This window comes from Protopterus annectens, chromosome 2.part0 (genome assembly GCF_019279795.1).
Source record: "Protopterus annectens isolate FY-2018-M chromosome 2.part0, PAN1.0, whole genome shotgun sequence".
Classification (NCBI taxonomy): domain Eukaryota; kingdom Metazoa; phylum Chordata; order Ceratodontiformes; family Protopteridae; genus Protopterus; species Protopterus annectens.
Genome location: NC_056728.1, coordinates 1,807,255,020 through 1,807,280,775, shown reverse-complemented (window position 1 = coordinate 1,807,280,775; position 25,756 = coordinate 1,807,255,020). Strand labels below are relative to the sequence as shown.

At 39.5% G+C, this 25,756-nt stretch overlaps 1 protein-coding gene across 1 annotated transcript in view; it reads left to right on the top strand.

Moving 5' to 3' along the window:
- The window catches only part of LOC122792889 (rho guanine nucleotide exchange factor 19-like), a 178,286-nt gene that overhangs the window by 62,234 nt on the left and 90,296 nt on the right, over positions 1–25,756 (top strand). The window contains exon 3 of the mRNA XM_044060448.1: positions 897–1,049. Within this exon, the coding sequence (XP_043916383.1) occupies positions 897–1,049 (153 nt within the window). The remainder of the gene's footprint in view (positions 1–896; positions 1,050–25,756) is intronic.

Genomic DNA, 25,756 nt, shown 5'->3' with positions numbered 1-25,756 from the left:
GGCTCTGAAAGTGATTTTCAGAGATGTGGATTTGCATTAACAGTGTTTGATTGGTTCATGTTCATTCTCAAATGGCAGCCATCATTTTCTGCTGGCATCCTATGATGTCATTTAAAGAAAAGAGAGGGATTGCAGCAGAATTATCTTTTTAGTGCTCTTAAATACCTGTTGTATGGAAAATTGGGGTACAGTGATTACTGTGATGGACCTTTAATGAGCATATGATTTTATACATTTGTGTTATTTCCTCCCTTAGCTGAAGTACGTGTATACTTTTGTAGGCTTACACATAACCACATTCTTAGCAAGACCACTTCAGTCCTGGGCCTTCCACCACATAGTGGCCTGGTGGAGGAACCCAAGTAATCCTATTTGCTTCTCCCACTAGGTGAGTGAGTCAGCATGTTTGTATTGCACCCCCCTCGCTGGCTTCCCTGGTTCCTGCCCTAATAGTTTGGATAATCTGGAGCATGTTCAGGATCAAACATGTGTTATGGGGCTGGTAAGATGAAAGCTTCTTTGGGAGCTATTTGGAGTTGCTCAAGTTTATTCTCCATTTTTGTTAAATCTCTCTACAGGTTAAAATTTCCAACCGTTTAAGCATTGCAGGGTTTCTATACATAGTGTTTGTTCCATTGACAGATGATTGCCTCTCGTTTTGCTGTTGTGTACTTGTAACAGTGTTTGGCTCCATGTCAGATCACATTGTGTTTACAGTCTTATTTCATCCATAACCACACCTCACTCTATGCTGCAGGATTATTTTTGTTTTGTCAGGGCTTTTTTTGTGGCATTTGCTTTAGGTTGGAGACTGCAGAGCAAACCACAGAGCTGACGCATGCAAATTCCTGTTTGTATGCCACCATATTTAAAAAATGTTTTATGTCCTTTGTCAGCTTTCTTCTTGAATTGGAAGAGCATCTGGAGAAGAATGTTTTCCTGACCGATATTAGTAAAATTGTCTTGAAACACTGTCCACCCTTCAGGAAGGTCTATGTCCCATATGTCACCAATCAGATGTACCAGGAACAACTTATGCAACAACTTGGGTGAGAATTTATTTTTTTTTTATTGCTTAAGATAAGTGTTACTTAAAGGATAGTGAAGTGATTGTCATTGTTGAGGAAGATGCGTTTTTCTTTGTTTCTGTACTATGTGCTTTGTGTTTACTAAAATCATTCAAAATAATTAGCTTTATGGGTAAGTGGAATGGTTTGTTCTTGCTGTTTGTAAGACTATCATTTTATTTCACTGTTGCAGTAATACTGTATGGGTATTTCTTGCTGTGATGGCCCTTGGATTGCCTGAGTACCAGAGCATTCCCTCTTCCAGGGCTAGTGGACAACCCTGCACCTGTCAGAACCTCTGGGTGTAAGGATAATCAGCTAGATCCCTCTTAAGCTCTTTCTCTCCGACATGAGTCCAAAGCATCCACATTCATCTTCAACCCCACTGACAGTCTACAGTGTGCTTCTCACAGCTAAATTCCCCATTGGTGAAAAATGCATTTTGTCTTTAGACTTTGTGTACATACATAGATCAGTTCTAGGATTAATGTTTGTCTTTGTGGAAAACGTATTCTATATTGGGACCTTTTCTTTCTTTGCCTTTTCTGCTTAACCCCAGAACACAACGTTCTTGCTTGTCTTCATTGTGCCCATTTTAATAAGTGCACCAAGAAATTGGAAAACTTCTGAAGCTCCCTAAGCATAACATTTGGTCATTCCTCCACTGTTGGAAATAGTGGATATTTTAGACTCATCCCTGCATCCTGACTTCCATCCATCTGCTCCTAAGAAGCCAGTCTATTTCTACAAGGTCCTAGGCTTTTGGATTCCTTTTTAGAAATCCTACTGCTGATCTGAAGTGGTGACTCGGGGTTTGTAAGGGAAGTAAAGGCAGCACTTCCAGAAACACACTGCGTTACGATAAAGATAGACGAACCCTGGATTATTCTAGCAAATATTCTTCTACTTGTGCAACCTGGCTGAGAGCTCTCAGTTGCCAGTTTTATGTGGTTAATACTAGGAAAACTGCTGGACCATATGAAACAGAATCTTCCATCTCTTCTCTTCCAGTTTTTATCTCAAGTTGCAAAGTATATACATTGTGGCTATGATGCTGTAGAAGTATCAAGTAGGGTAGTTGCCTCAGGGTCTGTTATCCATAGGTGTGGTAGGACAAGGGAGCAGTCCCTTCCAGGTTGTTAAATGAGCTTCTAGATGCTCCTCTACACCGAGACTGGACTCGAAGCTAAGACTTTCAGAAAACTGAAGGAGGAAGTTAAATCTGTACAGACTGTCAACTTTCTGTAGGTCTAGGTTTAGCAGAGACTAACTATCCCACTAAGTCCTGGATCTTGGAACCCCCCCCCCCCCCCACACACACACACACAAAGGCAAAGATGGAGAAGACTGAAAGGATAGACCACTGAGACAAAATAAAAGATGGCAGCCAGAATCTACTTTTAGGTTTAGTGGGCACTGACCCTAGGGGGCCAAAAGGGAGTAATCATGACTACCAGTTCCTTCACTACCCCTGCTCCTCTTCTCACCCCAACCACTCCCTCCCTTCCACCAAACCCCACTATCCATTCAAAGCTGGAAGGAAGGTTAGCTCTCTTTCATAACTGAGTCAAATTACCAAAGGCAAGTGGGTGAGCATCTTCAAATTAGGCTACAGACTTTCGTTCGCTCCTCTCCCAAAGCCTGCTGGCATTCCTACCATTCCACCCAACCAACTAAAAGAAGCTTTGAACCAAGTAGGTCTGCTTTTACAGCAGTACTCAGAAGGAAAGGGGAGCGAGATATTACTCGAGACTCTTGTTCCAAGAAAAAGGGGAACTGGGCCATACTACATTTGTCAAGACTAAACCAAACAACTTCTGGTCCCAAAATTGTAAATGCTTACTCTGCAAAAGCTATTGGCTTTGCTTGTTCCTCAAACCTACATGGTTACCTTGGATCTAAAAGGTGCCACCTTCACATTCCCTGTTGCAAGATCTCACAGGAAGCATCTACAATTTAGAGCAGGTACTGTTCTGCCCTTTGGCTTAACTGCTGTGCCCAGAGTAGTCATATGCCTGGCACCAGTAATAGCACACTGCAGGACCAAGGGCAGTCTGATCTTCAGTTACTTAGAAAACTGGCTTATACAGGGAGACTCTGTGGAAAAGCTTCTTTCCTCCCTGCAACAAACTGACCATTTTCTTCTCTCTAGGTTACAGCCGAGACTTGAAATCCACTCTCCCCATTCAGAAAGCTAGCCTTTCTGGTGGCCTGGCTGGACACAAATCTACCAAGAACTTTCCTCCCAAAGGAAGATGTGTCTTTCTTAATGAGCTTTTTCCAGTCTCCTCTTCCACTTCAATTCCAGCACGGGAGGTTCCCAGACTTTTGGGATAAATAGCCCTCATGTATCTTGAGGATTCCTCTATCCAGACTTCATATGAGGAAGATCCAGTGGCACTTGTAAAACATTTTGAATTGGCGCAGTCAATCCCTCGGTCAAAAAATTCCACTCATTCCCTGACTAAACGTAATGGGTCTTTACTTCCAATCACAACCTAGGGGTACCTTTTAAGATCCCTCACCTAAATCTGATACGGACTATAGATGCTTCAGACCTGGCTTGGGGAACTCACGCCAGCAGACTGCAAGCCCAAGGAAAAAGGAACAAATTTTTTTCAGAAAAATCCCATAAATCTAAAGGGGAGTGATGGCTGATGTTCTTCATTCCACATTGCTGCAGTCCTAACTATTGGGTAGTCCGCTGTCCAGTCGGCCGACTGACGCCGACGCCAGAGTAGTACTACGCGCATGACCCACGCCATCACTAGCTCACACGCATGACGCGTCATATCCTCAGTCTTTATGGTCCGATGCAGAAGCAGTTTTGCGAGTGCAGGTTGGCGTTCTGAAATTTTCTGAAGTCGGAGTTTAATCAAAGTTGGCTAAGTACCGGGGGAAATTTTGGTTTTTTTTGCCCTCAGTATTTAACCGGATGTCAGAAAAGTGAATAACTGTATTTCTTGTGGGAAACAGATACCTCATAGGGATTACCATACCTTGTGTATACCTTGTTTAGGGCCTGAGCCTTGTGCTAGATTTATATTAAGAGAAGGTTAGACTGTGCCAGGTTAGTGTTTGGGAAGCGTTGTAATTATAAAATGCCGCCGGATGCTCCCCGCCCGCTTCAAAAAAAAAAAAGACAAACACACAGCAAGCCTAGGGTTGATGAACCGCAGTCCTGGACGCCGGTTCTTTAGAAGGCTCAGTGGAGCCAGAGGTTTTACAGAGTTTCCTTGGAGTCTCAGGCAGAGACTTTACTGTTACAGGATGTGCCTCTCAGGAGGTAGGCCAGGCTGAGGGGCTTCTCAGGTAACTGTTCTTCCCTCTCTTCCCAAGGTAGTTAGAGCCTCTTCTGTTTCCAAACCTTCTTTGAGAGGTAGGCCAGGTTTAGCTTCAGTGGGGGCTTCTCCTAGCACTTCAGGTTCTGTGCCTAAGAAACATATGCTTAAAATGGCAGAAGATTTGATTACTCTGATTAGAGGTTCTATGCCCCCTCCTGATAAGAGGCCTAGGGTGGAACCTGAGTTTGAGAGTTTTGAACAGTGTTCAGAGGCTTCTGAGTCTTCTGCGGAAGACTTGCAGGAGTATCCTCTTTATTCTGATTCTGATGTGGATGATTCCACTCCTACAGCTTCTCCTCCTGAGGATTTCTCATTTTCAGAGACTCTGCATTCCATGAGGGAGCACTTTAAATGGGAAGGCCAAGATTACTCTGATTCCAGGAAAAGGCTTAGGGAATTCTTGTTTTACCCCAGCATAGGCCCTTAGCTATACCTCCTGTGTTAAATGTGGTGGAAGATGTTTTGCAGAGGCTTCCTGAACCCTGATTCTTTGCCTCCTGCTCCTGTTAAACCTGATAGGTACTATAGGGTGCCTGAAGCTCATAAGTATCTTTTAAGAGTCCTAGGGCAGACCGAAACTGTTTCTCAGGGACCTAAAGGTGTTAAGGCCTCTGTTGTTAAAAACCCTGTTCCCACTGATAAAGAGGCAAGGGCTTTGGATAGATGGGGTAAGAAAGTGTATACTTCTTCCACTTTAGCCATGAGGGCGTTGAATTGTCAGTTTCACATGCTAAAATATCAAAATTATCTCCTTTCACAATTGAAATCTAAGGTGGATGCTTTGGCGGAAGGTATTGAGTGTAAAGAGTTGCTGGATTTAGTTCGTGTCTGAACAAGTGGGTAAGCATTCTTTGCAATGTGGTTTTGATGCTGTACAGGCCTCCTCGAGGGTGGCTGCCACTAGTTCTGTTCTTCGCAGGCATGCCTGGTTGAGGGATCAGAATTTAGCTGAGCATGTTAAGACAAGGATTTTGGATGCTCCTTTACAGTCTGATGTGTTGTTTGGTTCGCCTGTGGAAGCAGTTTTAAAGAAAATGGAGGACAAAGCTAAGTCTATGCAAACTGTTAAAGATTTTTTGCAGGTGCAGCCTCCAAGTTTAGTAGAAATTGGCCTACTAAGGGATGGACATATCCTGCTTATGATTCCCAGTCTAGGGGTAGGTCTAGACGTGGTAGGGGCAGAGCTCAAGGTTCTTTAGGCCTAGAACAGGAGTTCACCTGCTCCGACTTCTGGTGAGGGCAGGGGTCAGTCCTTAAACAGACCCAATGACCTGCCTTTTCAGCTGCCAGTAGATTCTCATCTGGCAGCTCCTTTGGGAGGAAGACTGTCTCTTTTCAAAGAAAATTGGGATTTAATTACTCAAGACAAATGGGTGTTGGATATCATTCACCACGGTTACAGGTTTTATTTCCATACATTGCCCCTTTCAAAGGCATGCCAGACGTTCCTCCTCCACAAAGGAAAGAGGCTCACGAGCAAATTTCTCTGTTACTCCAAATAGGGGCCATTCAGCCAGTCCCTGTATCAGAAAGGGGCCTAGGATTTTATTCTCGCCTGTTCCTAGTACCAAAGAAGGGGAACACGTGGAGACCAATTTTGGATTTATCTGTCCTCAACACTTATCTGGACATTCCCAAGTTCAAGATGTTGACGTTACAACAGCTTTTACCTCTGCTGGGCAAAGATCACTGGATGGTAACTTTAGATCTCAAGGAAGCTTACCTTCATGTGCCTATAAGACTGAGTTGCAGGAAGTATCTGCCGAGCTGGAAATTCTCATTATCAGTTCTCTGCATTGCCCTTTGGCTTATCTACTGCCCAGAGTATTCACAAAGGTTCTGGATCCAGTGATAGCTTACTTCAGGCTAAAAGGAATTCAAATCTATCCTTACTTGGACGACTGCCTGATTCTGGCTCAAGAAAAGAAAGACCTTCTACAGCATCTGGAATATGTTATAGCAGTGCTAAGATGCCTAGGGTATTCTGTGAACGAAATAAAGTCCAGTCTAGTACCCTCTCAAGACATGTGCTTTCTGGGTGTGAGACTGAATACAGCAGCCCAGATGGCCTTTTTAACCCCGGACAAACAAAAGAGTCTATCCCTTTACTTCCATCAACTATCTCATCAGTCCGTGCTGACTGCAAGGACAGTCCTTCAAGCATTAGGGTTCATGGCATCTTGTATTCTAGTGCTTCCCAATGCCAAACTGCATATGAGGAAGCTGCAATAGTATCTCAAAAATGTATGGACACAGCACTGCCAGGATTTGGACACTGTCATTCAAATAATACCTTGCCTTCAAAAAGAATTTTTGTGGTGGGCTCAGGAATGTCACCTAAACAAGGGACTCTCTGTGACCCGGCCAGAGGCGAGTCAGATTTTAACGACAGATGCCTCGGACATTGCTTGTGGAGCTCATCTGAATGGAAAGTGGATACAAGACAAGTGGCCTGCCAGACTACAGCATCTACATATCAACATGAAGGAGATGTTAGCAGTCCAGTTTGCATTAATAGCTTTCAAGGAGTTACTTCTTCCAGGGCAGGTGTTGATTCTAACAGACAACACAACTGTCATGTGGTACATCAACAAACAAGGGGAACACATTCTTATCCTCTATGCAGGCAAGCAATGATTTTATGGGAGACCAGCTTGCAACTAACTCTTCAGGCAAGGTTTCTGCGGGAGCACAGAACTCCTTAGCAGATGTGTTAAGCAGACAAATCATGGATCCCCACGAGTGGAAACTGGATCTTCATGTATTTCAGAAATTGACAGTGTCATGGGGAACTCCAGACATGGATCTGTTCGCTTCTCCACTAAACCACCAGCTGCCACAGTTTTGCACAAAGGGGTTTCATCACACAGCTTGGAAAGTGGATGCTCTTTCTTTCAGTTGGAAAAATCTTCATGTGTATGCCTTTCCACCTCTGCCTCTTCTTCCAAAGGTGCTCTTAAAGGTCAGACAAGACAAGCCAAGGATGATTTTAATAGCTCCAGATTGGCCTCGGCAACACTGGTACCCACTACTAAGGAGTCTGGTAAGGAAGCCTCCATGGCCCTTACCTTTGATTCCACATCTGTTATCTCAAAAGGACGGTCATCTGCTCAATGTCAAGCTTCACTCTCTTCATCTAACAGCCTGGCATATTCTGTGTTGAAACACAGCAGGTCTCAACTTCCTCAAGTTTTAAATGTGATTATGGAAGCTAGAAGACCTAGTACAAGGAAAGAAAATGGAAGAGATTTTTATTTTGGAGTACAGCAAAGAATTTGGAGATTTCTGAGCCTAATTTGAGTGTGGCTCTTCAATATCTTACTGAGTTATTGGACAAAGGTTTGTCCTTCTCTTCCATTAAGATTCATGCTGCAGCAATTTCAGCTCACTATGATTGTGACCCACCATTGTTTTCGCATCCTTTGTTCAAGCAGTTTCTTAGAGGGGCAAAGAATATCAGACCCCCACCGAGAGCTCCTACTCCTGCTTGGGATCTCAATTTTGTGTTGGAAAACTTACTCTACAACCTTTTGAGCCTGCGGCTACTGCTGAATTGAAATACTTGTCATGGAAGACTGCTTTTCTGTTGGCTATTACTTCTGCAAGAAGGGTGTCTGAGTTGCAGGCCCTTATGGCAGTAGAGCCCTTTTTGATTTTCCATAAGGATAGGGTATCATTACGTACTAATCCTTCCTTTATGCCTAAAGTGGTTTCTAGTGTGGCTTTAAACCAAACTATTCATTTGCCTACTTTTTATGCAGATCCCCAAAATAAAGGGGAAAAGATTTTGCACACTTTAGATGTACACAGGTATTATTTAAGCAGGACTAAGGATTTTAGGCAGTCTCAGCAGTTGTTTGTTTCTTTTGCTTTGAGTTCGCAGGGCAAGCCTGTGTCAAAACAAACTATTTCTAGGTGGATTGGGTTTTGCATTGCATTTTGTTATTCCCATCATGGCAAGGAGATTCCAGCTGGGATTAGGCCTCATTCCACTAGGGCTACTGCCACTTCAACAGCATTCCTAAGGGGGGTGGCAACTAAGGATATTTTGGAGGCAGCTACTTGGAGTTCAGTGCATACTTTCTCTAAGCATTATCACCTTCCTCTCTACTCTAAGTCTAGGGCTGGTTTTGCCACAGCTATTTTGCAAGGCATGTTGTCAGCTCCTGCTTATTTGCCAGCCTCCCTTACCTCTGCTTTGGGATTCTACCCAATAGTTAGGACTGCAGCAATGTGGAATGAAGAACATAGTACAGTTTTGTACCTACCATAAATGTAGATGTTCGAGGATCCACATTGCTGACCCTCCCTCCTTCCCCTCTGTGTTTAGGGGTGGTTGTGTAGGTGAGGTTATATGCTGATAGTTTTGTATATATTGTACATATTTTTGGTGCAGGTATATTGGGCCTTGTCTTTTTAGGGTCTTCTGACATCTGGGGCAAGAAAAGACTGAGGATATGACGTCGGTCATGCGCATTAGTACCCTGACGTACTGACATCAGTCTAATGCGCCCTGACCTATACTTTGGTATTCGGGCCGACTGGACAGCGGACTACCCAATAGTTAGGACTGCAGCAATGTGGATCCTCGAACATCTACATTTATGGTAGGTACAAAACTGTACTTTCTCAAGGGCATCCTAGCTTTCAAGGAAACCTTGAAACCGGGAATCTACTGAAACTTTTAACACCACAGTGATTTGGTACATAAATGAGCAAGGGGGGGGGCATGCACTCTTATCCTCTTAACATCTAACCATGTCCTTATGGGACACTGCACAAAGCTTGGACCTTCACCTTCTACCCCAGTATCTGTTGGGGGAAATTGACTCTCTTGCAGATCACCTCAGCAGGTCAAAAGTGTAAACCCTCATGAGTGGAACCTGAAGAGAATTTGCAACTCCTCTGCCTAATTTGGGGTTTGCCAGAAATAGTTTGTCTGAAGCAAAAAGGTATGCACTATGGCAAAACATGAAAACCGACTTTTTGAATTTTGGGATCTTTCCATTTTTATTAAATGAGGCTTTTGTCATCTGAAATCTGGCTTTGATTTAGGCAGGTACTGGCATGCCAGTTACTGAAATTGCAGAATCAAATGCAAGTTTTTTCTTATTCTTTTGGTTGTGGTATTCCATATAGTTCCAAAGTGTGGCCACCATTTCTCTGTGTACATGCTCCCCTTGGGTTTCTGTTTTCATTTCATGATACCAGTTTCAAACCTTTTATCTTTGTGTCAGCGTTCCCTATCTTGACTAGGTTTGACCTCTACCTTTGTGTAACTTAGGTTTTTGTAACCTTATACTCTCACTTCTAATCAGGGACGTCGGGAGGCATACTCACTGTACTGAAATCAGTGCAACTTATGTAGAAGGGGGGTAGCATTTTAAATGTTCACTTTTCTTTGTTTTCACGCTTTACTGCACGATGACGTCAGCGCAGACAGTAGCTCCAGCCTCCGCACATGTATTTCCGGCCGACCAGCCAGTAGCGCATCAGGGCAGCCAGTCAGGAGCTCCGCACATGTATTTCCGGCCAACCGGCCAGTTCAAATGCTTTAGGAGGAAGCGTTAACTTCATGCTTTCCGAGCGGGAAGCGGATTCGTTATGGTGGTTTCACGAGTCACAACCAAGGGTGCCAGTTCAAATGCTTTTGGCCGAAGCGGGAGAAGGAATATAGATTGGAAATTAATAGAATAAGAAGGTGGCATCATAATGGGGATGTTACAAGTGCAAGACCTTTTTGCTGACAGGTATGTTTTTAAGGTGGTTTTAAATAGCAGGCAAAATGAGATATTTCTAATGTTTGTTGGGAGAGAGTTTCACAATTTAGCAACATGTACAAAGTATGAGTCACCACTGGGAGTTTTAGATTTTTGAGTAAGCATTAAGTGTTAGTTCAGTGAACTCCTGTCTCTATGAGGTGAGCTCCGGCGTAATAACTGTCTGGTGGCACACCATCGGCCTGGGCTGTAGAGGATGCTGTGGGAGTGTAAGGTAATAGATTTAGTGGCTCGTGTGAGTTAAGGGACTGACAGTGATGTGTTCAGTTAATGTTATTTGCAAATGTCAAGTGATATCAGACAACCTCTCAAGTTTGGCTGAATGGACTACATGCTAGTCAAAACTGACAAGGCATACAGGAGACTAGGAAGTAGAGGTGCTTCAGCTGTGGTCTTTTGTGCATGGTCTGATGTAAGAGGTTTGACTTCATAAAGAAGTCCTACTTTATGCTTGCTTTTGTGAAGAGCATAATGGATATACTGATCGAATCTTAATGTGTGGTCAGTAATTATACCCAGTAGTTTCATGTTTTGTACTAGTTCAAATCTAGTATTACTGACATATTTTTAAGTCATACTGGTTTCATTGGCGGATTGGAGGTGAAAATACATAATTTTCTTTGGACTTACATTTACTTTTTATTGCTGAAGCCATTTTTCAGTTTTTATAAAGGAATACTGTAGGCCATCTTGGCGCTGTGTGACTGAAGAGGCAGCGCATACTAGTGTTGAATCACCTGCATTTTGCATTGTGTTTGATAGGAGAGAGGCTGCATGCATTTTAATTATAAATATATTAAAGAACAATGGTGCTAATATTAAACCTTGTGGCACACCTAATACTGTTTCCTGAGGTGCTGACAGCTTATCTGCCCAGGGTAACCAGTGTGTTGGGTGGTTAAGGTAACTTTTAAGCCAGATGAATGTATTGCTTGTGAGGTGCAGTTTATTGAGTCTTAATAATAATAATATGGGATCTGAAACTGTAATGAGTGCATTGGACAGGTGTGGAAATAAAAACAAAACCATTTCACCTTGATTTTGTCTTAGTAATGGTCTTTCTATGCTGTGGCCTCGCCTAAATCCATGCTGTGTTGTGAAAAGCAAATTTTTCTTTGTTAGGTAGGTGATGAACTGTAGGTGAACACATTTTCCAAGTAGTTTAGAGAGGGTACAAGATTGATATACATGTGTAGTTGCTAGCTCAAAAATGTTCCACTTTTATGTAAGGGACTAACAAAGGTTGTTTCCAAAGTTTTTGGGAATATAGATTCTTGGAGAGAGAAATTTACAAGTATAGGTACTGAGTATGAAATGGCATCTGCAGGTATATTCTACTGGAGGGTTAGCTGCTGCAAGAAAGGGGGTTAAGTTTTTGAATAATTTTTTTTATCACTATTTTAGGAGTTGTAATAAGTGAGAATGTAGAAGTGACACCACCTACTTCACTTACTGCTAAATTGGACCAACTGACAGTTTTACGGGAGCTAGCAGTGTTTAAGTGAAATTAATTAAATCTGCATTCTATCTTAGTTTGCTTCATCCATGGAAGGTCAGAGTTGTGACTTTTTTTACCAGGCTGAATAAGTGTATTAACTTCTGACTAAACTGTTTTTAGACATCTGCTGTAGTTTTCCTGCAGAGTACAATAGTATTTTCCTTACCCTTAGAATGGTGTTCATGGTGTTCTTAGTTAAGTTTTTGTAGTGCTGATACTGTTGCCAGTAGCTGTTTTTCTAAATGTCATTTTGCTATCCTTTTTCTCTGTTGTGTATCAGCTTTATATATATATATATATATATATATATATATATATATATATATATATATATATATATGTGTGTGTGTGTATATAATGCCACTGTCTATTTCCAAATGGGGAGGATAAGAGGAGATGCAAGGAAAACGTGCTATATGATTGGAGGCAGGAAAGGATATACCTTACCAAATCTGAAGCATTCAGAAGGATTAGTGAGTTACTACTGCCTATTCAGCAGGACTAGTGAGCCTATTCAGCAGGACTAGTAAGTTACTACTGCCTCTTGCTTCCTGCACTTAGTTTATTTCACTATTAACTTCTATGACATCTCTATTTTGTTGTGCCTATATTTATTTCTAGGAGATATTTTTTGTGGTTGCTGAAGGAGGGTTCTCTGAATGGAGTGGCAGACACCTCTTATCCCAGTTTCATATGCTCTAGAAAGGCTGGCAAATTATGTTTAAGTACAGACCTACCATTTTCTCCCAGAAAGAAACATTACATCAAGGGGTAGTGTTTAGGTTTATTCTGTCTCCTCCAAGCACCGCTGTTATTAAGCTTTTTCCAGGGATATTATGTAATTTAAAAACAAAAACAGAATTTCATACAAAAATTCAATTACAATAAAAATTGCACTCTCAAACAAAATTACCAGGTGATGAGAAAGGGATGACAAACAGAGGAAGAAATGACTGTTCACTTATTTTGTGTAAAAAAAAAAAAAAAAAAAACTGCAATGGCACATCACTCTCTCTGTTAGCAGGACATCAGGTTAATATCTTGGGCTAGAGATTATGGGTATTGGTTTTGTAAAGCACTGTTTGCATTGTATTTGTTCATTATTTTTCAGTGCTGCCTACTTTGTTTTCAGTGTCATGTGCTCATGTATACAATACAGTTAACTGTTTATTGAAAAAATATGCTAGACTAGTGGAGGAATAGAACTCTCCCTTAGGGACAACTGAAAAGTTATGGAATACATAGCACAAGTCAGGACATTCACCAGTGGACATCTCCCAGGAATAAGGGATCACAATGCGGCACCGATCTGTTTCAATGAACAATATAACTTAGGGTTTGCTCTTTCTGTTTTCTGTCTGAAGCTCTTTCCACTTGCAGAAGGGTTTTTTGTGTGTGTGTAAATGCCCCAGGTGGGATGTACTGGTGTGATAGGGAATACCTCAGGCTTGAACCCTGTACCTTGTATGCAGGTGTTAAAGACCTGAATTCCCTACCCACCACCATTTGTAAAAAAATTGCAGATTTTTGCCTCATATTTGATCTGATCAATATCTGTATTGTATCTGTGCTTTTTAAATATTGCAATGCTTGAAATTTGATGGTGCAGTGGTAGCAACGTAGCATTGATGCCTCACAGCTGTAGGTTCTTGGGTTTGGTTCTTGGCTGGGGTGCCTTCTTTGTAGGGGGGTCTGTATCTTCTCCCTGTGTTTGTGTGGGTTTGCTTTTGTGTCCTCCCATGTTACAAAGACATGTCTGCATTATTTTTTCCTGGGCCTCTGCTGAGAATTGTGTTTTTTTTTTTTTTTTTTTTTTTTGTTCCAAGTCAGACTGTCCTGTTTAACAAATTGGCAGGCATTTAAATTTCAGACTTCAGGTTTCTGAATGTTTACTTCCTTATATATTTGATGGTGCAGTGGCAGAATTGTTGCCTCACAGCTGTAGGTTTTCTGGTTTGATTCTTGGCTGGGGTGCCTTCTGTGTAGAGTCTGCATCTTATCCCTGTGTTTGTGACATAGTAAAACAACTTTATATTCTAGCAATAAATATATACTAACACAACCTTTTTTATAGCAATTGTTTTAAGTTATGACTGAAATTTGTCCTTATTTTTGGGACTGTAATACCCTGTTATTGGCTTTGTCCAGGTTTTTTGTGCTAAGGTTGACAGCTATGGCAAGAACTGAATTCACTGAATATGTTTGAGGGCTGTATTCCCTCATTACTGGGTTTGTCCAGCTCTTTTGTGCTAAGAGGTTGACAGCTATGGTGAGAACTGAATTCATTAAATGATAGCCATTTAAGTTTCAGTCTTCCTCTTTCACAAAGCAGGTGATTTGGCATAGTGGTATGTTGTTCTGACTATTTTGCACAGTGACCTTGGCAGTAAAATGTATGATGGTAACACAGCATTTTATTCTAGCAGCTTTCCAAGATTATACAAGCAATGTTTAATGTGTTCCTGTTTTTTCCCCTTTTGACCCACCCCAATAAATTTGGCTTTTTCCAGACTTCTTGTGCTGCAAAGTTGAGATGTAGTTGAGTATTGCGTAGATTTTACAAGGAACTGAGAGCTGCAGGGGAAGAGAAGTTTAGTGCTGATTATGCTAAGTCGGCTCACATTGCTAGTAGCACAAAATGTTGTGTACTTGCTTTTAATGCAGAAGGTTGTTGGTTCTACTCCCATAAGGGGTGAATGCTGCTTTACTGAAAGTTAAGACACTAACTATGAGCCTGTTATCAGTTTGCCATCCATTTCCTATTGCAATATTGCTAGCTTATTAATATAATTTAGGCAATTTATTCCTCAGGGGCATCGGACACTATTTTTCAGTGAAGTCATGAAATATAAAGGTGATTGCTAGCAGCAACCTCTTCCTTAGTTTTAGATTTATTTAACGTGGAATTATTTAGATGACTTTTTTTACTACTTCAGAGATTGTGCATATTTACTGATAATGGTGGACTGTAGAAGTTTGACTAGACTTTTATGATGGAAATGTTCTGAATTGGGCAGTTTTGTTTCATTGTTTACTGGAAAAATGTTCAAAGCAATAGGAAGGTGTATCAAGCACATGTATGTTTCATATGCAAGGGGCTTATGATTTAAAAGCAGCCCAGAATTATCTGCCACGGGTAAAATGTATTTTTCTTTGAATGTGGGTTTTAATGTTGTTTCAATGAATGTGAGTTTCAAGGGCAGAGAAATTTTAATGCCAAGTTTGTTTAGCAGATGTCTTAGTGTTTGTGCTGTAAAATGCAAAATAAAACTTTCAAATGAAGTTCAAATCATCATAGAAGTAAATCAGTATGCACACTAGTGTTTATGGTAAATGGAGTGAAATAGCAAAGTAATGGATCATTGGAATGGCTGCAGGGGGAGGCTCCATTCGACCATGGTTTTGTGAGGGGGAAGGGTGGCAAATTTAGACAGCCCCAGCTGAACTATACCTCCCAACTGTCCAGATTTTCAAAGAATGAATAGATTTTTTGCTTCTTATTTTAGGTTTGTTCCTCAATTTGTGGTTTTCTGGCAAATGATTTAGGAATTAAGTCACTAAATAATGACACACTAGTTTCAGACTTTATAACCTTCAGAAAAATGCATGCTAAAATAAGACCTGTTCTATCAACTGTCCCAGTTTATACAAGAGCAGTTTTTAGTATTCCCTCAATATATTTGGCCTTGTCCAGATTTATTGCATTAACAGGTTGAGGGGTACATGCAAATTGCTTTATAGAATTAGGCATAGCCAAACCTCAACTGTCCCTGATTTTAGCTCAAAATGTTGCTCTTCCCCTAATGATCCCTCCACAAAATAGCAATTTTGGAAGAAAACATAGAGCGTTTACTTTTATAAATAACTAATTATCAGAGTTATACATTACTTTTATTTCAGAAATGCATCAGCTGCTCTAAGTTAACTGTGCTCATATTAAAATGGTGTCCCTCCTTTGACAGGTTCCTAGCTGTATTGTCTGGCAATTTTTATATTTTTGCATCACATTTTTGGTCCGTTTTTCATAAAATTGCAGTTTTCTGGCAAATTAGTGGCAAATTGTTAAAGACTGAAGTTAGAAAATAATGCAGACATTTCAGTTTCAGATTTCATACCATTCAGAAAATTTGTACTGATGCAAGACCTACTACTATTATCTTTCTAAGTTTATAAGAGCAATATTTAAAAAAAATGTCCTTATTTTTGGGCCTTTGCCTCAGTTTTATTTATGAGTTTGTTGCTGTAAGAGGTTGTGTGTGTGTGTGTGTGTGTGTGTGTGTGTGGTAGGTAGCATACCTCTCAACTGTCCAAATTTTGCAGAATGTCCAGATTTTTGCCCCATAGTTTTTGTCTGTTCCTCATAAATTTTGTGATTTTCTAGAAAATCATTGAAGGCTGAAGTTGCTAAATAATGACAGACATTTGAGCTTCAGACTTCATGTCCTTTAGAAATATTCAAATCCTGTTATTCTAGCAACTTTCTAAGTTCACGAGAACATTATTTAATATCTGTCCCTGTTTATTTTAGGCTTTGTCCATATTTCTTGCACTAAGAGGTAGGTAGGGATGTGTGTGTGTGAATGAAACATCCTAGTTAGTGGTAGCAGGTGGTTAGTAATTTACTCGAGCTCAAAACCTGTACCTTAGCTACAGAAAACAAAAGCATAAAGTCTCTACCCCAACTACCATGCTGCATTTTTCAAAGAACTGACATTTCAGGTTAATTTTCAATTCAAGGAACCGAGTTTGAGTGAATTTATATTATATTACTGAAGAGGCATTACAGCGAATGCCTCCATCGACACTAAAAGAGCGAACCGTGAATTACGAGAATGGCCGTAGCTTGGCTGGGGAGGGGGGTAGCAGTTTGAGAGCTGTCAGTACAAATTTGAAAATTCTAGCTACACCCCTGCTTCTAATTATATTTTTCTATGCAGGTTTGATGTTTATCACTTGACTGAAGATGAAATTGTTTAAAATGTTAAGTAGTTCCATATTTGAAAAAATAGGATGACGTTAAGAGCCGTGATATTTAGCCTAGTTTCCATGATTTGTTCTTACAGTGATAGGAAGGCCATAAGGACTACTACTGGCACAGACCAAGTCTTATGAAATCTAAAACTGCCAGCAGCACAATAACTACTTGATAGCAGTTATTTTCTAACCCTGAATGGAGGCAGGTATGCAGGTATGATCTTGCTTTCTAGACAAAGCACTACCTGACTACCATGTACTGCGAGGGCATAGCTAATGAACTTTTAATAACGGCCTGTATTTTCATATCACTGTTCATTCATGTAGAATACAAGAAATTTAAGTTTGACAATCCTTGGTAAGCATATCTGTGATTTATGACCATATTACAGATTTGTTTTCCTGCATGTGTGCTATAAGGTGCTTGTTGACGTGAGAGCAATAGTTGGGATAACATTGCCATTAAAAAAAAATGGAATTTTGAGTTTCAAGTCCTGTTCTGACACTTATTCCTAAAACCACCAACGACCAGCAAAAACGATAGTGAACACAGTATGATAAAGATTACTTTATTATTGCTCCAAAACCATAATCCAGACCGGTTTCGGCTATTCAGCCTTTGTCAATGGATACAAAAAGATTTTTTGATGTGAAATAAAACTGCCTATATTTATAGTGATCTCCAATTACCTTGAAACAGTGGTATAGCACAACCTAGTGGATGGAGAATCCAAGTACATGTATCATCTTGATTGCAAAGCATTCGCCCAGTGACATTTGATACCAAAAATGTTAAATAATAAACAGTAAAAATTATATCATATTTTCAAGGATGAAAAAGCAGTTTTTTGAAAAAATCATTTGTGCATACAGATTCCATGGTGAAAAGCCAGGGGCATACTCTATGTATTTATAAATAAGCATACATTAGTCTTCATGAATAAAGAATTGTAAGTCTGACTACACCTGGTATATATTGTGTATGATAACAATATATCAATAAAATAGATTGTAATGATCATATATCATATTAATAAAGTTTGAAAAATAAGCCGTCATTGTCTGCTATTAATTATGGTTATAATGATTTCCAATAGTTTTCTTATGAATGATGCCTAAATTATCAGTATTATAATACCTTGCCATATATTTCAAAAATAGCATGACAGATAAAAATACAAAACTGTGTATGTATATGTATCCTACTTTTGAGGATATATAAAATAATTCATACCATACTTTGGTCAAATGCTGATGTTAAATGTGGTAAACTTGACCACCATTATATTATTCACACTAATTTTTGATCTATGTGTATATATAATTTCGCCATAATCATGAAACCCCCCCAATATTATATAAAACTCACAGATGGTCATTCAGACCTGGTGGAAATAAACATCCAAGGTTGGTAATCCAATATTGTTCCTTATGGTTTAAGATGGTGTGCCAACCTTGTTAGTTGTTCCTGTCTCCCTGAATTTGGTCAATGATCATGAACATGAAATGAGCATTGGGATGTTGTATCGTATGTCTGTATAAAGCATTTGTTTATTTTTTGTTCTTAATGTCACTACGATGTTCTGTCATCCTTGTTCTAAGAGATCTTGATGTTTGACCAACGTAGAAGGCTTTACATTGGCAGGTAGCTAAGTAGATGATCCATGTGCTACTGCAATTTCCAAACACCTTCGTTTTAAATACACGATTAGTGTTGGCACTGGTAAATTCTTTGAGTGTACTAACTTGTAGGCAGGAGCAACAATGACCACATGGAAACGTACCAATTAGTTTGTCTCCAATAATAGTGGTCTAGTGATATACTGCTCCTCCCCCTTCTCTACGTTTGTAATGTGAAAAAAGCCCTCCCAAGTTCTTGCCTCGTCTGTATGACATCTGACACTGAGGGCCTAATAATGTCCTTAAACTATCATTAGCCAAAAGAATGTTCCAGTTTGAATTCAATATATCCCTGACAATTTGTTGGTTCCTGCCATATGTAGTCACAAATTTCAAGATAGAATCTCGATTAGCATGCCCTGATTTTTTTGTATTGTAGCAAAGTCCTTCTGTCTATGGTATTGCTCCATGAACTATCTTGATATATGTCCATGTCTCTATATCCTCTGTCTTGAAATCTATTGTATAGATCTTGTCTGGCATGTTCAAATTCCTCCTGAGATGAACAAATGCGTCTGATATGCATAAACTGAGATTTGTGTGGTTCGGGTGCATACTGGATGCATGTAACAAAGTGTTGTATTGTGGGTATTTTCTAAATGTTTTAGTGCTTAGGGTGTCATCCAAAAAATCAATAGTACTAATGTTACTTGTAACCGTAAACTGAATACCCCAAATGTTACCATTCAGGTAATCCATAAATTCCTGTAAATATATTTCATCCATCTTCCACACCATCCAGCAATCATCCAAATACCGTCGCCAGATATCTATTTCCACCATGTAAATGTTGTGTGATGTATCATATATCATACATTCTTCAAAATAGGCCATGAACAAATCCGCATAAATGGGTGCAAAGGAAGCTCCCATTGCTGTTCCTTGTAACTGCCAAAAGCATTCTCCATGGAAGTAAGACATTTTTGTTTAATACATGTTCTGCCATACAGACAAGTAAGGTATTGAAACCCGGAGGATACAAGTTTGTTCTCTCAAGCCAATATTGCAGGGATTGTAATCCCGCCCAGTGTGGAATGCTCGTGTATAAAGATTTAACATCCAACGTGCACATTAGCCAGTCTGGTTCTAACTGTGTATCCTCTAAAATTTGTAAAAAGTGAGTTGTGTCCTGTAGTCTGGCCCTGACCGATGTCTGTCAGTAGGGGTTTGAGATACTGTGTTAAAAATGCTGATAATGGTTCAGTCAAGGACCCAATCCCTGACACAATGGGTCTACCTGGAAGTTTTGAAATAGACTTATGAATTTTTGGAAGAAGATACAGGATTTGTTTCTGTGGATCCTTTACAGTGAGATGTTTAACTGTATTTTTTGTTGTAATACCCTCATCCTCTGCTAGTTTAAGAAAAGAGTCTATTTCTTTTTTGAAGACCCCGGTCAGGTCGATGTACATTTGCATAGAACACCTAGTATCTGCTAACTGTCTTTTCCCCTCTTTGAGATATTCCCCAGTGTTCATTACCACCACAGCACCTCCCTTGTCTGCAGGCAGAATAGCAATATCGTGGTTATGCCTTAATTCCTCCAAGGCCACCTTTTCCATGGGTGACATGTTCTGGCCCATAATGTATGATTCTTTATGATAAAAATGTAAATCCCTAAGTACAGATTGTTGGAAAATAGAGACATGTTTGTTCATGGGCGGTTGAAAGTCTGATTTCAAGAACTTGAAATCTAGTGATCTTTGAGAGGTATTGTCTGAAAAAATAATTTCAAGTTCAGGTTACGACAAAAAGACAAAACATTAAACATCCTTAATGTTATGTTCATCAATGAAAAAACTGGGAATAAAACCAAGTCCTTTAAGTAATGTAGTTTGTACATCTGTCAGTTGTACATTAGAAAGGTTCAAGACATTATGAAACCCAAATTCTGTCAATTCAACATCATTTGTATCGGTCCTTCCATGGAATTGAATCTTATTCCTATATTTATGCTTGCGACCCCCTCGTCACTTATTTGTATGTCTAAAGGGTACTGGGCATTAGATTTTTTACTTCTGGGTGATTCATGATAATTATTAGTCATTGTCTGTGCATGATGAGTCTTCCCCTGAAGTACTAACTAAAGTTTTATCAGAGGATTTCAGGATAGACCTTGGCCTTTTCTTAGGTTTATTTCCTGGTGTCCTCTGACCAAAATCATTAAATCTCAGTTCTAGATGTGTCAAAAGGATGACCCCTTTGGTAATCAGTGCAGTCCCTGTTGAACTTGCATATTTTCCTATCTTTGGTTAGTTGGTCAAAATTAGCCAAATCTTTAGATAATTTGCTAACAAAAGTGGCATATGTAGGTTGTGATTCATATTTCTTACACTCTTCACATGAAGCTTTTACTTCCATTAAACAAATGTCCACCATTCTCTCATAATAAGCAGCAAGGATCTTAACAAACATCATTGATGGTCGTTGAAGAGCTTGGTTCCATTCTTTGGTCAGCCTGTCCTCCAACCTGCTGACCAAAGGCTGTAACTTTACTCTTAATCCTCTTGGTGTAATATCCTTGTTAATATATGCCTTAAAAAGTCTGAGATGCCATATATTGGCCCTTAAGTTTTTAAGATCCTTGTTAAATTTGTTGAAGGCCACTTCACAGCCATTACTAATATTCATGTTTGAGCCACTCGGATTATTGCTTGACATATTATTCATACCGAACACTCTAATGTCATGCCGATCAGCACATAATCCTGTTAGTAATTGCTCCAAATCCATTTTGAAAAAAGTGTATATGTATTTTGACCAACTAAGAACAATTCTGTTTCAAACAATATATCCAAATTAGTAATAGTTTAACTGGAACTGCACTGAGAACCTGGGTGTAAATTAATATAAAAAGTATATGAATGTTGTCCAAAATGAACACTGTGATATATGTGGTCAAAGAACACAACCTTAGAATAAGCCGTACACGTGTATAATAAACATCAACACTTTTCTATACATGTGTCCATCAGTATGTCTCCATTGTTCATGGCACATGTATGTTTATTTAAAAAAATTATGTTCATAATACAATGCTGAATAGTATACTGAAATATACTATTATTCATCAAATAACATATGACGATTTTTTCCTTTGAAACACCTCGGCGCATGTTATCCCATCCATAAGGTTCAACACATAGCTAATCCAGGTAGTACATGTGACAAACTGATCCAATTGAATGTTAAAAAAGAGATGCAGTCTCAAAACGATGGCTTATCACACATTTAAATAGCTAAAACATACAAACATAGTTGTTCTTGCTCAAAAATAATGTGAATATATAGTATGCCTTGTTAGGATTTCACCTTACTGTTATTAATGAATAAAATTGAAATTTCAATAAACAAAATATACTGCACTCCTATAAATCTGTTCCTGTTACATAATCCAAACCAGCAATGTCGTCAATAGTTTGTAAATATACATACACTAGAACCTGCTGTAATTGGAACCCTCTAATTATAGTTTCAAAATATTACACTGTATAGATATGAACATATCTCGCCATATAAAGTAAACATGTCACAACATATAGCTAATACCATTGTAATATTTCAATTACATATATAATGGGTCTATAAAGATACAGCGTGTAGAATCACCCATTGGCTAGTACATTCAAAGATTCAATAAGTCCCGAAAGTTGAAGTCAATATGTATGATGCTCCTGCCTACAAGTTAGAATTTACCAGTGCCAACACTAATTGTGTATTTAAAACGAGGGTGTTTGGAAATTGCAGTAGCACATGGATCATCTACTTGGCTACCTGCCAATGTAAAGCCTTCTACGTTGGTCAAACATAAAGATCTCTTAGAACAAGGATGACAGAACATTGTAGTGACATTAAGAACAAAAAATAAACAAATGCTTTATACAGACATACAATACAACATCCCAATGCTCATTTCATGTTCATGATCATTGACAAAATTCAGGGAGACAGGAACAACCAACAAGGTTGGCACACCATCTTAAACCATAAGGAACAATATTGGATTACCAACCTTGGATGTTTATTTCCACCAGGTCTGAATGACCATCTGTGAGTTTTATATAATATTGGGGGGGTTTCATGATTATGGTGAAATCATATATACACATAGATCAAAAATTAGTGTGAATAATATAATGGTGGTCAAGTTTACCACATTTAACATCAGCATTTGACCAAAGTATGGTATGAATTCTTTTATATATCCTCAAAAGTAGGATACATAGACATACACAGTTTTGTATTTTTATCTGTCATGCTGTTTTTGAAATATATGGCAAGATGGTATAATACTGATAATTTAGGCATTCATAAGGAAACTATTGGAAATCATTATAACCATAATTAATAGCCGACAATGACTGCTTATTTTTCAAACTTTATTTATTAATATGATATATGATCATTACAATCTATTTTATTGATATATTGTTATCTTATACAATATATACCAGATGTAGTCAGATTTACAATTCTTTATTCATGAAGACTAATGTATGCTTATTTATAAATACATAGGGTATGCCCCTGGCTTTTCACCATGGAATCTGTATGCACAAATGATTTTTTCAAAACTCCGCTTTTTCATCCTTGAAAATATGATATAATTTTTACTGCTTATTTAACATTTTTGGTATCAAATGTCACTGGGCAAATGCTTTGCAATCAAGATGATACATGTACTTGGATACTCCATCCACTAGGTTGTGCTATACCACTGTTTCAAGGTAATTAAGGATCACTATAAATATAGGCTGTTTTATTTCACATCAAAAAATCTTTTTGTATCCATTGACAAAGGCTGAATAGCCGAAACCGGTCTGGATTATGGTTTTGGAGCAATAATAAAGTAATCTTTATTGTATTGTGTTCACTATCATTTTTGCTGGTTGGTGGTGGTTTTACGTTATTGGTTTGACCCTGCACGCCATCCTTGCGGAGCACTTTGTTTGCTGCTGACACTTTTAAATCCCTCAGTCAGTGTCCATTGTAAATGGCAATACACACCAAAAAATTGTGCCTAGTACTGTCAGTAAGGTTGTTCGTTTCTAGTCTTTTGTACATTTGCAGCAGTTTCACAGTTATTAGGCTATTTATTTATGAATCCAGAATATACAGAGATCAAAGTATTCGAAATCTGCGTAGTAAAGTACAGTTTGAAATATATACATGGTACTATGAGCAACACAAGTATCAAATGAACAGTCTTCCCTCATAAACAAATAGTTGTGCTTTTTATTAATGGGGAGTAGAATAACAAGTTATGTTAGTCCTTCTACTGCCTATAGCCATTGTTTACTTTGCACATCTTGCCAAATATTTGAATTACACGTTATTTTGGAAGTTTACGTAACATTCAGAGCAAAAAGGAGACCCAAGTAGGTTTGTGACCTCACTGGGGAGAGAGTATGCAGCTATGAGTGGCAGTAGAGCTGATTCTCATAGCTTGAATATCTCATGGCCACAGTGAGTGTAACTATAGACACGTGAGTGTGTGTATAGCAAAAAAAAAAAACTTCAAATGTGATAGTTAAATATTTGGCTTCCACATGGTATGCATTGAAGCTGACCAGGTTAACAGTACCACAGAGGGGAAAAAGCCAAGTCATGGCTTAAATATGTGGAAGTGTGGATAGTATTCTGTAGTGAGGAAAATAAGTCAGAGAAAAGGAAGTATTGATCCTGTAACCATTATCCTTTAAGGATTTTATACATTTGATTTTAATATTTTTCAGATCCAGGGTCTAAACTCAGAAGGGAATGGAATCATTTTTTTATCTTTATAGGTAATTCCAAAATGTCCTTCTATTCATATGTTGCTGTGTCCATAACACATGGGAGTCTGCCTCTGGTTGACTTGCATACGTCTGGCCATTTTACAAGAAATAAATGCTGATGCTAGGGTGCGTGGGACGTCCCACGTCTGTCTCTGTGGACGTCTGTCATAAACAGATGTCTGGTACGTAACTGACATCTGCACGCACCTACCTCAGAACTTTTCTGCCATCTGCGTGACTGCCATCTCCGGCTGTCGCTCCTTCAGAAAAGTGAACTCGTCTTATCAGACTTCAGATTAGTACCCCATAGGGAGTTTTGATTATCTCTCTCCTACTGCTTTGGGGTTTCATGTCAGGTAGAAAGGACAAATGTAGGTGTGGAAGGCAAATTCCACATAAGGATTCGCATGAGCTCTGCCTGTTTTGCTTAGGCCAAGAATACAATCACACTACTTGTAGTATTTGTCAGGCCTTCGTCCCCAAAATGCTCTGAAGTCACTTAGCATTAAAATGTTATCTAGAGAATCAGTGACTCAAACGGTTAGATAAAGCTATGGCTCCAACATCGGGTTTCTCAGATGAGCCACCAGTCAAAAAGGCCAAGAAATATGGACCTGAACTGACTGCAGTGCCCTCCATTCCAGCCGTACCTCTTGAGGTCAGTGAAGGCCTAGAGTCTGAGCCTGAATCCTTGGACCTTCCTTTGGTGGGTACCCTGGAGGAGGCTGTTAAAGAAGCTGAGAGAACGTCCCAGAGGGAATAGCAGGCATTCGAATTGGTCACAGAGGGGGAACCTAGGCTCATTTCTGAGGGCCAACGTGGGGTCTCAATTATATTTCGGGAGGATGTTTCCACAGACATTGTAGAGTGCCATCCGGCATCCGGCCCTCCTACTCTACATAGATTCTCTGATTCTTCAGCGTTGTCCCGCAAAAGACCAAGCATCTTGCTCCCTCTCTGATACTTGCATAGGTTAATAGGTAGGTACTAGGGTATTGGCCCAAGGGCCTATGTAAGCCTAGCCAGCAAGGTTCCCTGGCTTATGCCACCCAAGAAAGTTATTTTCCTGTGCCACTGTTTAGCAGAGACACAGAAGTGATCCCCAGGGTGCATTTCCTATTTCTCATCCACTCATAAAGATTTTTCTTTGAGACCTAATGAAGAACTTTCCTTGACATAGATGGGTAGCCTGTTCCAGAGTATGGGAAGTCTCTGAGACAGGAATCTATCCCTCCAGCATGTCCTGTTTATTGTGGTGACAAAGTTTAGGTCCCTAGAGTATGTAGCTCAGAGGGATTGGGATTTCTTTAGGTGTAGCATGTCCAACAGCTCTGGGTTTGACCTACCTTTATATGTTAGGCAGAGATCACCTTGGAGTAGGCGATATGCTATGGAGTAAAGCTGGAGTTTTTTTGAGGCGGTCAGTGTAGGGCATTTGTTTGAGGCCAGTAATCCTCTTTGTGAGGTATTTCTGTGGCCTTTCCAGCTGCTGCAGATGTCTTGAGGTACATTCCAAAAGGGGTGTTGTACTCTGTAATGGGCCTAATGAGTGTCGAATAGAGGGAACAATGACCTCTCTTTTTTCCTGGATGAGAACCCTTTTTATGATGAGGTGTGCCACATAGAAGGACTTCCT